This window comes from Ovis canadensis, chromosome 3 (assembly GCF_042477335.2).
Source record: "Ovis canadensis isolate MfBH-ARS-UI-01 breed Bighorn chromosome 3, ARS-UI_OviCan_v2, whole genome shotgun sequence".
Lineage (NCBI taxonomy): Eukaryota > Metazoa > Chordata > Mammalia > Artiodactyla > Bovidae > Ovis > Ovis canadensis.
In genome coordinates this window covers 101,807,832-101,820,375 of record NC_091247.1, presented here as the reverse complement: position 1 = coordinate 101,820,375, position 12,544 = coordinate 101,807,832, and the positions used below count along the sequence as shown (strand labels likewise).

General features: G+C 39.9%; 1 protein-coding gene across 4 annotated transcripts in view; it reads right to left on the bottom strand.

The window, feature by feature from the left end:
* Positions 1-12,544, bottom strand: part of AFF3 (ALF transcription elongation factor 3) — a 624,339-nt gene that overhangs the window by 182,644 nt on the left and 429,151 nt on the right. For all 4 annotated transcript variants that reach the window (XM_069583830.1, XM_069583832.1, XM_069583831.1 and 1 more), the window contains exon 9: positions 2,143-2,194. In XM_069583830.1, coding sequence (XP_069439931.1) covers positions 2,143-2,194 — 52 coding nt within the window. The remainder of the gene's footprint in view (positions 1-2,142; positions 2,195-12,544) is intronic.

Here is a 12,544-nt window from a genome sequence, read left to right as displayed (position 1 = left end):
AATGGCCAAAAAAGCAAAATATCCTAAGATTTGTGTTCTAGTTTTATCACTCAAATTGAATGACTTTTCTGATCCTTAGATTCCTTATATGAAAAATAAGAATACTATCCCTGCCCTACTTATCTGTCTGTATAGATAAAGCTCAGATAGGGTATCACATAGAGACGGTAAATCTCTACCCGAGTCTAAGGCAGCCTGAGTTGCTGCTCTTTATTCGTAATAAGCTATTCCTCTTGCCTAATCATGACAGAACCACTGCTAGAGGGCTCTGTGAGAGGATCAAGCTCAGAAGTCTCCACTTTTAATACAGGTCCAGCCTCAGACTTTATTTCTGCTATTTCTAGTTCAAGAGGCAGGATGTGAGCAGACGAGTAAGGAACGGCTTTGTTCAGGAATGTGGGGTCACGCTTCAAGCTTTCACTATTCACAAATCTCTGGAGGGTTTAAAAGTAATTTCTCAGACAACATATTGATTTTGTTAAGGTAATGAGTTATAGAAACTAAGACTTTTCAGAAATGTATAAGGGAAGGAGAGCTTTAGTGGCACATGAAACTGTATTAACAAAATTTGAGTCTATCGAACGTGATTTTTCTTTTTCGGTTGTTCTGTGAGGTTTGTGGGATCTTAGTTGCCCAACCAGGAGCTGAACCTGGGCTCTGGGCGGTGAAAGTATGGAGTCTTAACCACTGGACAGCCAGGGAATTCCCACTGTATGTGATTTTAAATTTGAAAAAATTAAACGTAGGATGCTAGCTGCTTTCTAACATATTTTGTATGTATCTTTGTCTGCTTTTAAAATGATTTTCTTGAAAAATGGTTGCTTCTATAATAATTAACACTTTTATAAAATTAATTATAAAAATAAAACTTACTCTCAAATAGTTTACATTTTAGTTGCATAAATTTTTATCTAGTCTCAAACGTTGCTCAAAAGAACCAAATTTTTAAAAGTGACTCTACCCTTTTCAGTTCTCTAGAATGCCTCCAGATGGCATTAAAACCCTTTTCTTATTTTATATGGTAAAAAATTTAGAAATTAGTACTATTTTAATAATTAAAAACCAGACACATTCATTATATCATTAGAAATCATAATAGTCATAATCATAATAATCATAATAATCATCATAATCACTTATAACTTTTAGAATATCTTATATCTTAGGATATAACTTTAGGATATATCTTAAGAAAAACCAGCAAATAGTCACAATCTTTATGAAATAAATAGTCATCCTATGCAAGCCAAAGACTGTTCCTAGACTGAGAAACACATCTTGGACAAATACACTCAATAATGTTATATCACAAGCTGTCATTTCTGATGGCTAGAAAGCACTTTAAATGCTTAGTAAGAAAAGCACTGGTCCAAATATAGATATATTCACAAAACTGTCTTATAATAAGAAATCACATTTAACTCCTCAGAAATGATTAAAAAATAATGATTTTTAAGAAAAAAAAAACGTTACTAATTCCTATTCAGCCAAAATAATTTGTTAGCTCGTGAGTTATGTAAACTTTGGCACATAAATTTGGCATCAAATTAATCATCCAAACATTTTTTCAATTGCTTGAGTATTGAGAGGAGAAAGACGAAATGTGGAATGTGTTTTAAAAGAGCCCTTTCTTATCTCTTTACAACTGCGTTTGTTAACTCAAAAACATGAATAATCTTTCATGGTCCAGAGATGTCTATAACTATATTTCACATAATTCAGAGGTGAGGTTGCAAAGGGCAGGCTTTAAAATGACACAGGTACTTTCCAGGTGTGTAGGACAGACGATCTCCCAGTATGTGAGAAACATTTTCCAATTATTTATGACAGTGATAGACGTTGCTGAGCAAGCTCCAAAAGCTCTCCTCCCTCCCTCCGCCCCATAATACCATCAAATCTCATTACATCTATCTATACATTATAAAGAGGAGCCTTCTGTTTTCAAGATTGCTCTTACTGGGCTAAAGCACTAGAAAGACCTCAAAATGCAACTGCATCCAAAAGCATGTAAGCAGGCATTATCATGAGAAAGAGAACCACAGACTTCCTTCCATTATTATTATTACTATAACAAGATATTTGCGCTATTTTGTATTATAAGTGTATTAAAGAACTCGGGATAGAAACAGGAAAGAGACTTACGATGTATTCGATGTGCCATTGTCAGGACTCTCTGGCTCGGCATCACCTTTCTCTTAAAAAAGGAAGCAGAAAAAAAAATACCTTGTGAGTGTTACAGCCTTTAAGATTTAAGAGAGATTCAATATTAACAATCATTCAAAATGTGCAGCAGGAGGCTTTTAAAACATCTTTTTATTGTCCAAGAACTGGATTTGCAAAATAGTTTCTTCTCTGTAATACAATTGCCGGGCATGGATCTATGAATAGGTACGAAGGAGCTGTTTGCAAACAACCAGAGGCTCAGAGTGGAGACCCTGCCTAAAGATAAATATCTTATAGATGGAACCTGTTTTCTTCCCCTTCATTTTACAGAAAATTTAAGGAAATAAACCCCATTAGCATTCTAGATACAAGGCACTTTGACGCTTTCTGCCATGTGTATGCTCAGTCACTTCAATTGTGTTCAACTCTTCGTGACCCTATGGCTCCTCCGTGCATGGGATTCTCCAGACAAGAATACTGGAGTGGGTTGCCATGCCCCCCTCCGGGGGATCTTCCTAAACCAGGGATTAAACCTCAGTCTCTTATGTCTCCTGCACAGGCAGGTGGGTTCTGTACCACCAGCGCCACGTGGGACGGTGGTGCCTAGCTTGGGTTTAGCCCTGCTGCTGCTGCTGCTAAGTCGCTTCAGTAGTGTCCAACTGTGCGACCCCATAGATGGCCTCCTACCAGGCTTCTCTGTCCCTGGGATTCTCCAGGCAAGAACACTGGAGTGGGTTGCCATTTCCTTCTCCAACGCATGAAAGTGAAAAGTGAAAGTGAAGTCACTCAGTCGTGTCCGACTCTTAGCGACCTCATGGACTGCAGCCTACCAGGCTCCTCCGTCCACAGGATTTTCCAGGCAAGAGTACTGGAGTGGGGTGCCATTGCCTTCTCCAGTGTTTAGCCCTAACACAAGCTAAACCAGGTGGGCAGCATCAGAGCTTGGACAAGAGGATTGTACACAACACTGAGGCTGCACCCCAGCTTACAAGATCCCTAAGAATGATACTCCACAGAGAGCCCTGGCAGCAGATTCTGGGGTCACCCTGTTAGCACAGAATAAGATGCAAATCAGAAATTCTTCCTGACCACCTGAGAGGCTAGTTAAGCAACGTTTCTGCCGTATGTGGTCAAGGATTGGATAGGTCCATTTTTTGGAGTTTTAAAGGGCAAATTCCTCTCACAGTAGATCTAATTCTTAGATCCTCAACCACTGATGGTTTGAAACTATACATCCTCATATTACAAGATGCTTCTTTTTATTTCCTTGAGGCTAGGAGATAGAAGAAGGGCCACCTGGGAGGTGGCTCAGTGGTAAAGAATCCACCTGCTAAGCAGGAGACATGGATTCGATACTGGGCTTAAGAAGATCCCCTGGAGCAGAAAACGGCAACCCACTCCAGTATTCTTGCCTGGTAAATTTCACGGACAGAGGAACCTGGTGGGCTACAGTCCATGGGGTCAGAGTTGGACACAACTGAGCAACTAAGCAGCAACAGAGGAGACAGGAGGGTCGTGACTGCCACGTGAGCTAGCTCTGGTTATGCCGGTTATGCAGTGCTAACAGTTTAACAAACCCCAGAGAAGACTATGAGTTGCAAGGGATGGGACTGAAGGTGGCAACTTGCTTCACTTTGCTATTTCAAGTCAGGCCTGGAGACCTCGTAGAATCCCTCAGTCTATCATTAAGGGCCTCAGGTTTATGCCCTGTACCAAACCCCTTTTTGACACGTAGGCTCAGGAATGACCTCCTAAATCACATGATGAACACACTGCAAAGATGCTGTCCAAGCTTCTTTTTTCCTTATAGGAAATGAAACAGTTGTGAGAGAAAGAAGACCATTCTGTATGGCCCACACACCTATCTCAGACGTGACTGTGCTAATGAGTGCCCACATAGTGCTTGGAGCGCCCATGAAGGGCAGCCACCTTGTAAAAAAGTCACAACACCTGTTTTAACTGCCTCAGCAGCAAACACTGATCAGACAGAGCCCCCAAACATAGGACATCATGGTGAAGTAAAAGTAGAGACAGCAAATTAATAGACTTTTTAGCTCATATTTCCATATCATATTTTGTCTTCCAGGCCAGACCTGTTGTGAACTCATTGAGAGACAGGCAAGACCTTGTCAGCTACTTTCATGCTAGACAATAACCTAATTTAGTAGTTTCCAGAATTACTTTCCAATAAGTAACCACAATGCCTGCCAGAATCCCCAAATACAGAGTTACCTAAGACAGGTAAAGACAACTGGCTGCCGCTGCGGTTCAGGTGTGTCCGACTCTTTGTGACCCCCATAGACTGCAGCCCACCAGACTCCTCTGTCCTTATCAAGACTGCTCAGTGAAACATCAACAACCTCAGATATGCAGATGATACCAGTTTAATGACAGAAAGTGAAGAGGAACCGAAGAGCCTCTGGATGAGGATAAAAGAGGAGAGTGAAAAAGCTGGCTTAAAACCCAACGTGAGAAAGACAACTAGACGGAGGTTTGATTTTTCTTAAACACAGTGACTTTTCCCCCTTTCATTTGGAGAAACTGGTTATGTTTCCTGGTCTGCAGCCACCAGAAGTCACCCCACATCTCATCATCATCAGGAACGTAAACAGCAGGCCAACCATAAACATTTCTGAACAACTTATGTCAAAAAAAAAAAAATCAATACGCCTTACGAAGACATTATTTGGATGCTTGAATAAATATGTTTTACCTTGATCAGCAATGCTGCCAGATAACCCGTAGGCTGGGGGACAGAGGCCTTACTGCACCTGGGGTCTGGGGGCTGCGGGGAGGGCTGGATCAGTGCAGGCGCAAAGCTGCAGCTGATTACCTCTGCTCTTAGCAGCACTTATGTTGTGGCAACGGGGAAAACAGAACAGATTCTGGCAAACAGGAAGGACGCAACAGGGCCAAATGAGGCATTTGTGAACAGTCTGGGAGTGAATGCTCTCAGTTGATCATGAATTAACCTTTCTGGGGGAAAAGTGAGCTCAGGATAAGGTCAGGAATTAAAACTATGTCTGTTCATCAGAAAGAACTAAACACAAAATTCTCCCCAAATATCTGGAAATTTTAGGTGATGCAATTTCTGAAGTTAACTTGAAATGTCTGAGTGTATAAGCCAGGAAGAATCATAGGCTCTTTATCAGGACCCAAGGGAAAAATGATGAATGTAAGCCAGAAAAAGTGCTCAGGAAGAGACTTTCCAGTTGGGTGCTCAGGAGATGTTTCCTTGCTACCACCAAACAGGACTACTGGGGGTCGTTCTGACTATTTCAGCTGATTTCACAGTAGATTCCACATTGCTGTCCTTTGGAAGGGACCTGAATTGATCTTTTGAGGAAATATAATTACAGATAGGAAGAGAGAAAAAATGAGCCATAGAAAGAAAAATTATATATACATACACACACACATATGTACTCACACATGTAAATAGATATGTACATGTATATCTATATTATTTGTGTTTTTTCTTTTTAAATTTCTTTTTAACTTTTTATTTTATGTTGGAGTATAGTTGATTAACAACGTTGTGTTAGTTTCAGGAGTATAGCAATTATACAGATACATGCATCTGAAGCTGCAACTCTGGCCACCTGATGAGAAGAGCTGACTCATTGGAAAAGACCCGGATGCTGGGAAAGATTGAGGGCAGGAAGAGAAGCGAGTGACAGAGGATGAGATGCTTGGATAGTATCACCAACTCTACAGACATGAATTTGAGCAAACTCTGGGAGACCGTGAAGGACAGGGAAGCCTGGCATGCTGCAGTCCATGGTATGACAAAGAGTCGAACATGACTTAGCGAGTGAAAAACAGCATTCTTTTCCAGATTCTTTTCCTGTTTAGGTTGTTACATAATGTTGAGTATAGAGTTCCCTGTGCTGTACAGCAGGCTCTTGCTGGTTATCCATTTTAAATATAGCAATGTGTCCATGTTCATCTCACATGTGTTCTTTCAGCTTGACACTCTGTATTTGTCTCCATGAGCCTTCCACAGGACCAAGCACATATACACACTCAGTATATGTCTGCTGTCTGATGACCTTTCATTACCGCAGAATCCCACGCGATAGTGGGAAAGAGGAGAATGGCGTATGTGCACGTTCCGCTGAGAAGGATACAGAATTTGACGTATGAAAGTTTTGAGGCTCCAATAGGCCACTTAAAAAGTTACAGTAGCTACATGTTTAATCCAATAAATGTACCAAGGGCTTATATAGTGTGTACTCTGTCTGGAAAGATAGATAATGTCTAATTTAACTGAAAATGACTGCACTACTGGAGTACCACTGCACTCTACATAAGTGGTACTATGAAAAGGAAATCAAAGTAGACCTGGGCTGCATTCTGCTGGGAAGGAACCTGACGCTATACTACAGCATTTCTTTACAGTAAAAGTAATCTGTGCTCATGGTAACAACCATTATGCTAAATAATACACTTATTTTTAGAGAAATTAACTTCAGAGATACATAATAATTTCTAATATGAAAAATGAGAGGAGATATTTAATATACTTATATGACCACTTTCCTTCTTACAACTGTTGCCAGTTCTTTAACTATTTTTCATGTCTGCGCTGTGCTTAGTCACTCAGTCGTGTCCGACTTTTTGTGACCCCATGGACTATAACCCACCAGGCTCCTCTGTCCATGGGGATTCTCCAGACCCCAATGTTCATCGCAGCACTGTTTATAATAGCCAGGACATGGAAACAACCTAGATGTCCATCAGCAGATGAATGGATAAGAAAGCTGTGGTACATATACACAATGGAGTATTACTCAGCCGTTAAAAAGAATTCATTTGAATCAGTTCTGATGAGATGGATGAAACTGGAGCCGATTATACAGAGTGAAGTAAGCCAGAAAGAAAAACACCAATACAGTATACTAACACATATATATGGAATTTAGGAAGATGGCAATGACGACCCTGTATGCAAGACAGGGAAAGAGACACAGATGTGTATAACGGACTTTTGGACTCAGAGGGAGAGGGAGAGGGTGGGATGATTTGGGAGAATGACATTCTAACATGTATACTATCATGTGAATTGAATCGCCAGTCTATGTCTGACGCAGGATGCAGCATGCTTGGGGCTGGTGCATGGGGATGACCCAGAAAGATGTTATGGGGAGGGAGGTGGGAGGGGGGTTCATGTTTGGGAATGCATGTAAGAATTAAAGATTTTAAAATTAAAAAAAAAAAATAAAATAAAATTAAAAAAAAAAAAAAAAGAATACTGGAGTGGATTGCCATGACCTCCTCCAGGGGATTTTCTCAACCCAGGGATCAAACCCAGGTCTCCTGTATTGAAGCCCTTTTAATGTCTAGTGGGTATTTTAACTTTAAATAAATTTAATCCTCTATTTTTTGATTAATCAACTTCTGACAGTACCTTTTCTTTTATACTATGTGAAGTGAAGAAGCCCCCCCCATTTATTCTTCCCTCCTGCTCTCCCCTCCCTCTATCACATCCTACTCTGCACAGCTATACCTTTCTTCTTGCATAGTCGAGATTTAAAATATTTATACTGTGTTCAGTAATTATTGAGCCATCTCATTAATATTAATCTAATTAATAATTTAATTTTGGGAAGTGCCTATAGGCCAATGAGAAAAATTATATATGAATAATGGAATTTATAATATTGTAGCAATATAAATATTAATCTCTAAGAAACAGTAGAAAGACTGGACCTGTGCAGAGGGACTGTCACTAAACTTGGTTCCCAGCATTTACGTCAAATGGATTTTCATTCTTACATCTCACTGTGGCATAGATTAATTTGTCTCAGACAAAGGCTATCTTTTTTCTAAAAAGAAGTTCAATAGAGCATGCATGTAATGTGTGTAAAAATGTGTGTGTGTATGTATATATATATATATATATATATATATATATATATATAGGCTTCCCAGGTGGTGCTAGTGGTAAAGAACAAACCTGCCAATGCAGGAGACACAAGAGACGGATCCCTGGGCTGGCAAGATCCCCTGGAGGAGGGCATGGCAACCCACTCCAGTATTCCTGCCTGGGAAATCCCATGGACAGAGGAGCCTGGTGGGCTACAGTCCATAGAGTTGCAAGGAGTCAGACACAACTGAAGCGACTGAACACACACACACACACACACACACATTTTTTAAAAAGTAAATCAGGTTAATTGTGAAAACAGCTTGCAAGCCGAGAAATGGGACACTGACAATAAATAGCCCAGAATCCTCTTAGGCCTGCGTCCTATTGAGTTCCAGTTAGCGAGTAATGGAATCTTGTGTTAATCTTCCAACTTTTCTTGATAGTTTTGGTTGTCCTGTATTTATTTGTAAACAAAATAGTCTTCAGTTTTTCCTGATTTTAAATTTCACGTGAATGGACTTGTACTGTATGCATTCTTCTGGAGCTTACTTCTGTCACTCAACAGTATGATTTTTAGATTCGGCCAACATGATGCACCTAGCTTCGGTTCATTCATCCTACTGCTGTGCAGCATCCCCTTATTTAGTTCAGTTCAGTCGCTCAGTCGTGTCCGACTCTTTGCGACCCCATGGACTGCAGCACGCCAGGCTTCCCTGTCCATCACCAACTCCTGGAGCTTGCTCAAACTCATGTCCATCGAGTTAGTGACGCCATCCAACCATCTGATCCTCTGTCATCCCCTTCTCCTCCCGCCTTCAATCTTTCCCAGCATCAGGGTCTTTTCCAGTGAGTCAGTTCTTCACATCAGGTGGCCAAAGTATTGGAGTTTCAACTTCAGCACTAGTCCTTCCAATGAATAGTTGGCACATCCTTTAGGATATACTGGTTGGATCTCCTTGCAGTCCAAGGGACCCTCAAGAGTCTTCTCCAACACCACAGTTCAAAAGCATCAATAAAAACCTGCTATTTTCCTTTATTTGACACTTTCTTTTGGTGTTTTATTTAAGATATGCATCAGAAAGATGTTCTCTATACCCTTTTGAAAGTGTATAATTTTACTTGTCCCATTTAGGTCTTTTATAAATACCTGGAATAGTTTCTGTATGTGATGTGAGGTAGGAGTTAACTTCCTTTTTCTCCCTGTAGATTACCAGCTATTTGGGCACCATCTATTAAGAAGCCCATTCTTTCTCCATTGATCTGCATTGTTAGTTCTGACATGAATCTGGTTTTCATACATCTGTGGGTCTGTTTCCCCTATACTGTTTCACTGCCCAATTTGTCTATTATTATCTTCATTACTTAGTTTTGGTGTTGTTTAGTCGCCAAGTCGTGTCCTACTCTTTGCAAGCCCATGGACTGCAGCACGCCAGGCCTCCCTGTCCCTTACCATCTTATTACTTAGCCAAAATAGTCATTCATTCATTCATAATATTGGTAACAAGCCTTCAACCTCGCTCTTCTTCAAGAGTATGAGCTATGCATTTTTGGCTCTCTGTAATATCAAATAAATGTGAGAGTCAACCTTGTCAGTTTCCACATACAGAAAAATGAAGTTATAATTTCATTGTCTCCTGGTTCCCACAGCTGCTGTCAAAAGTCAACTGGAAGTTTAACTGTTGCTTCCTTATTAAACGGTATTTTAAGAATTTTTCTTTATTTATGTGGTTTGCAGTTTAACTATTATGTGTCTAGTGTGGACTTATTTTTCTTTATCCTGCTTAATATTCATTGGATTTCTTGAATCTGCAAGGTAGAGTCTTTCAATTGTGGAAAAATTTCAGCCATCATCTCCTTTAACATTCCCTCTCTTACCTTATCTTTTTCTGGAATTCTAGTTAAATATATGTTAGACCTTCTTGCTTTATATCCCAGGTTTTTAAACATCCTTTCTCGACTGCAGTCTAGGTAATTTCTTAAGTTCAATTTCCTGATTCATTACTTTTTCTTCACCTATATCTAAACTACAGTTAAACCTAAGCAAATAAATTTTAATTTCTGTAGAGGTTCTGATTAGTATACTTTCAAATACTTTTGCTACCATATTTTCAATTTTCTCATTTTTGAAAATTAACATAAACATTCTTATTTTACATTCTGAGCTTGGTAATTCCAGTATCTGAAGTCCTTGGAGGTCTCTTTAATTCTTGGCTGTCTGTTGTTTTTCTTTGCTTTTGTTCAAGGTCTCTTGTTTTATTGTATATAAATATTTTTGATAATAAGTGCTCATTTCCCTAGGGATTCTCATTCTTTTATTATTTGTTCTTCTCTATTTTCTTTGTTTTCTTTTTGTGGTATATTCTAAATAGCCAGATTTGATCTTTCTGTAATGACTAATCTTTATGTGCTTTAATTTCCTTTCATATTTTTTTTATTGCTTTTGCTTTATATTAGGAAAAAATGTTTTCAACCTTATATTCTAGACTTCAGCTATTATCCATCATTTCTATTAAGTTTAAAAATTTTGTCAACTCTATCTTTGATTCTCAAGTACTCATTTGATCTATAACTGCTTCTTTTTCATACCAATCTGTTCTTTTTATTTGATGCAAATAATTTCAATTGCTTCTGAAGATTGCAGTCACATTTGAAAATTTTTTCTTCTGTTTCTTGAATTAAGTAGATTTCCTCTGGGTCAGTGTTTTTCTTTGTTGCTCATGGTTATGTATTCACCTTTTTGAATGTGAATTCAAACTGGTTAAAAAGCTACTGGTGTGGATTTTCTGTATTAGTATATTGATCTATCTTGCTAACATGTTTCCCTTGTAGGGAGAGGCTGATTTACAGCTTTTTCTAAGTGGACAGAGTATGTTAATTAGAGTTCAGGAGAGAAGAACTCTCAAGACAAGCTGGGAGTCCTGACTGTCCTCTGAACCCCCAGCAAAAATAGGAAGTAGTTTAGTCTGCGTGTACAGCATTTTGGTTTATTTCTCCCTTGAGAAAAACTGATTTTTCTTCCACCAACCTTAGATGTTGGAGAGGAGTCTTGAGAGTCCCTTGGACTGCAAGGAGATCAAACCAGTCAATCCTAAAGGAAATCAGTCCCAAATATTCATTGGAAGAACTGATGCTGAAGCTGAAACTCCAATACTTTGGCTACCTGATGTGAAGAACTGACTCATGTGAAAAGACCCTGATGCTGGGAAAGATTGAAGGCGGGAGGAGAAGGGGACGGCAGAGGATGAGATGGTTGGATGGCGTCAGCTACTTGATGGACATGAGTTTGAGCAAGCTCCAGGAGTTGGTGATGGACAAGGAAGCCTGGAGTGCTGCAGTCCATGGGGTTGCAAAGAGTCAGACACGACTGAGCAACTGAACTGAACTGAACTGAACCACAGATGTGTGTTTTTAAGGTTTGGTATTATCTCAGAATCTACTCTGCTTCTCTCTTAGGTGCATGTATGTGCCTGTGCTTAGTCACTCAGTTGTGACCAACTTTTTGTGACCCTACAAACTCTAGCCTGCCAGACGACTTTGTCCATGGGATTCTCCAGGCAAGAATACTGGGGTGGATTGCCATGCCCTCCTCCAGGGGATCTTCCCAACCCAGGGATCGAACCTAGGTCTCCTGCATTGCAGGCGGATTCTTTACTGTCTGCACAGGCAGATTCTTTATTGTCTGAGCCACCAGGGAAGCCTAAGAATCCCTTCTCCAGGGGATCTTCCTGACCCAGGAATTGAACCAGAGGCTCCTGCACTGCAGGCAGATTCTTTACCAGCTGAGCTACCAAGAAAGTCCCTCTCTCTTAGGTACCAGCTCCCAGCTAGAAGTTCTAGATAACTGTTAATTTTCTTGGCAAATGTTACTATTTTTTTTTTTTTGTACGTTGGTTTCTGGGGGAGGAAAACCACACTGAAAGCTCCATATGAAAACCTGCCAAGATGGGAGTGGAGGCATAAAGGCTGGAAGAACAGCCATGTTCCCATCACTGTCTACAGTCCACACCTCTTCTCTGTTGGGGTTGAGAGGGAATTGAGTCTCTCCTGGAGTGAGCTCTGAAGGACATTCCCACCACCACTATGGCTTGTTTGTGTTTGTTTCATCATTTTCTTTTTTCTGAGCCATCACCTTCCCTGCCCAGGATTATCTAACAGCACAGTCCCATCCACTCTCCATTTTCCAGAAACTCAGCTGAATTTCTGGTTTGCTAATGAAATTCTTTCCTGTTTTCAGGGCTATTATGGATTTCCTTCCTTCACTGCCGCTTTTGGTTATTTTAATGCAGATTCAGAAGGAGGGAAAGAAGTGCTTATGCTCAGTCTGACACAAGAATGGGACATTCTCACACCTTTAAGAAACTATAAACATGTATCACCTATTTTAATGTTTAAGTTTCTCAACACTTAATAAGCTGCCATTTTGTAATATTAAATTAATTGGTAATCAGCAGTCAAGGCTATGGTTTTTCCTGTGGTCATGTATGGATGTGAGAGTTGGACTGTAAAGAA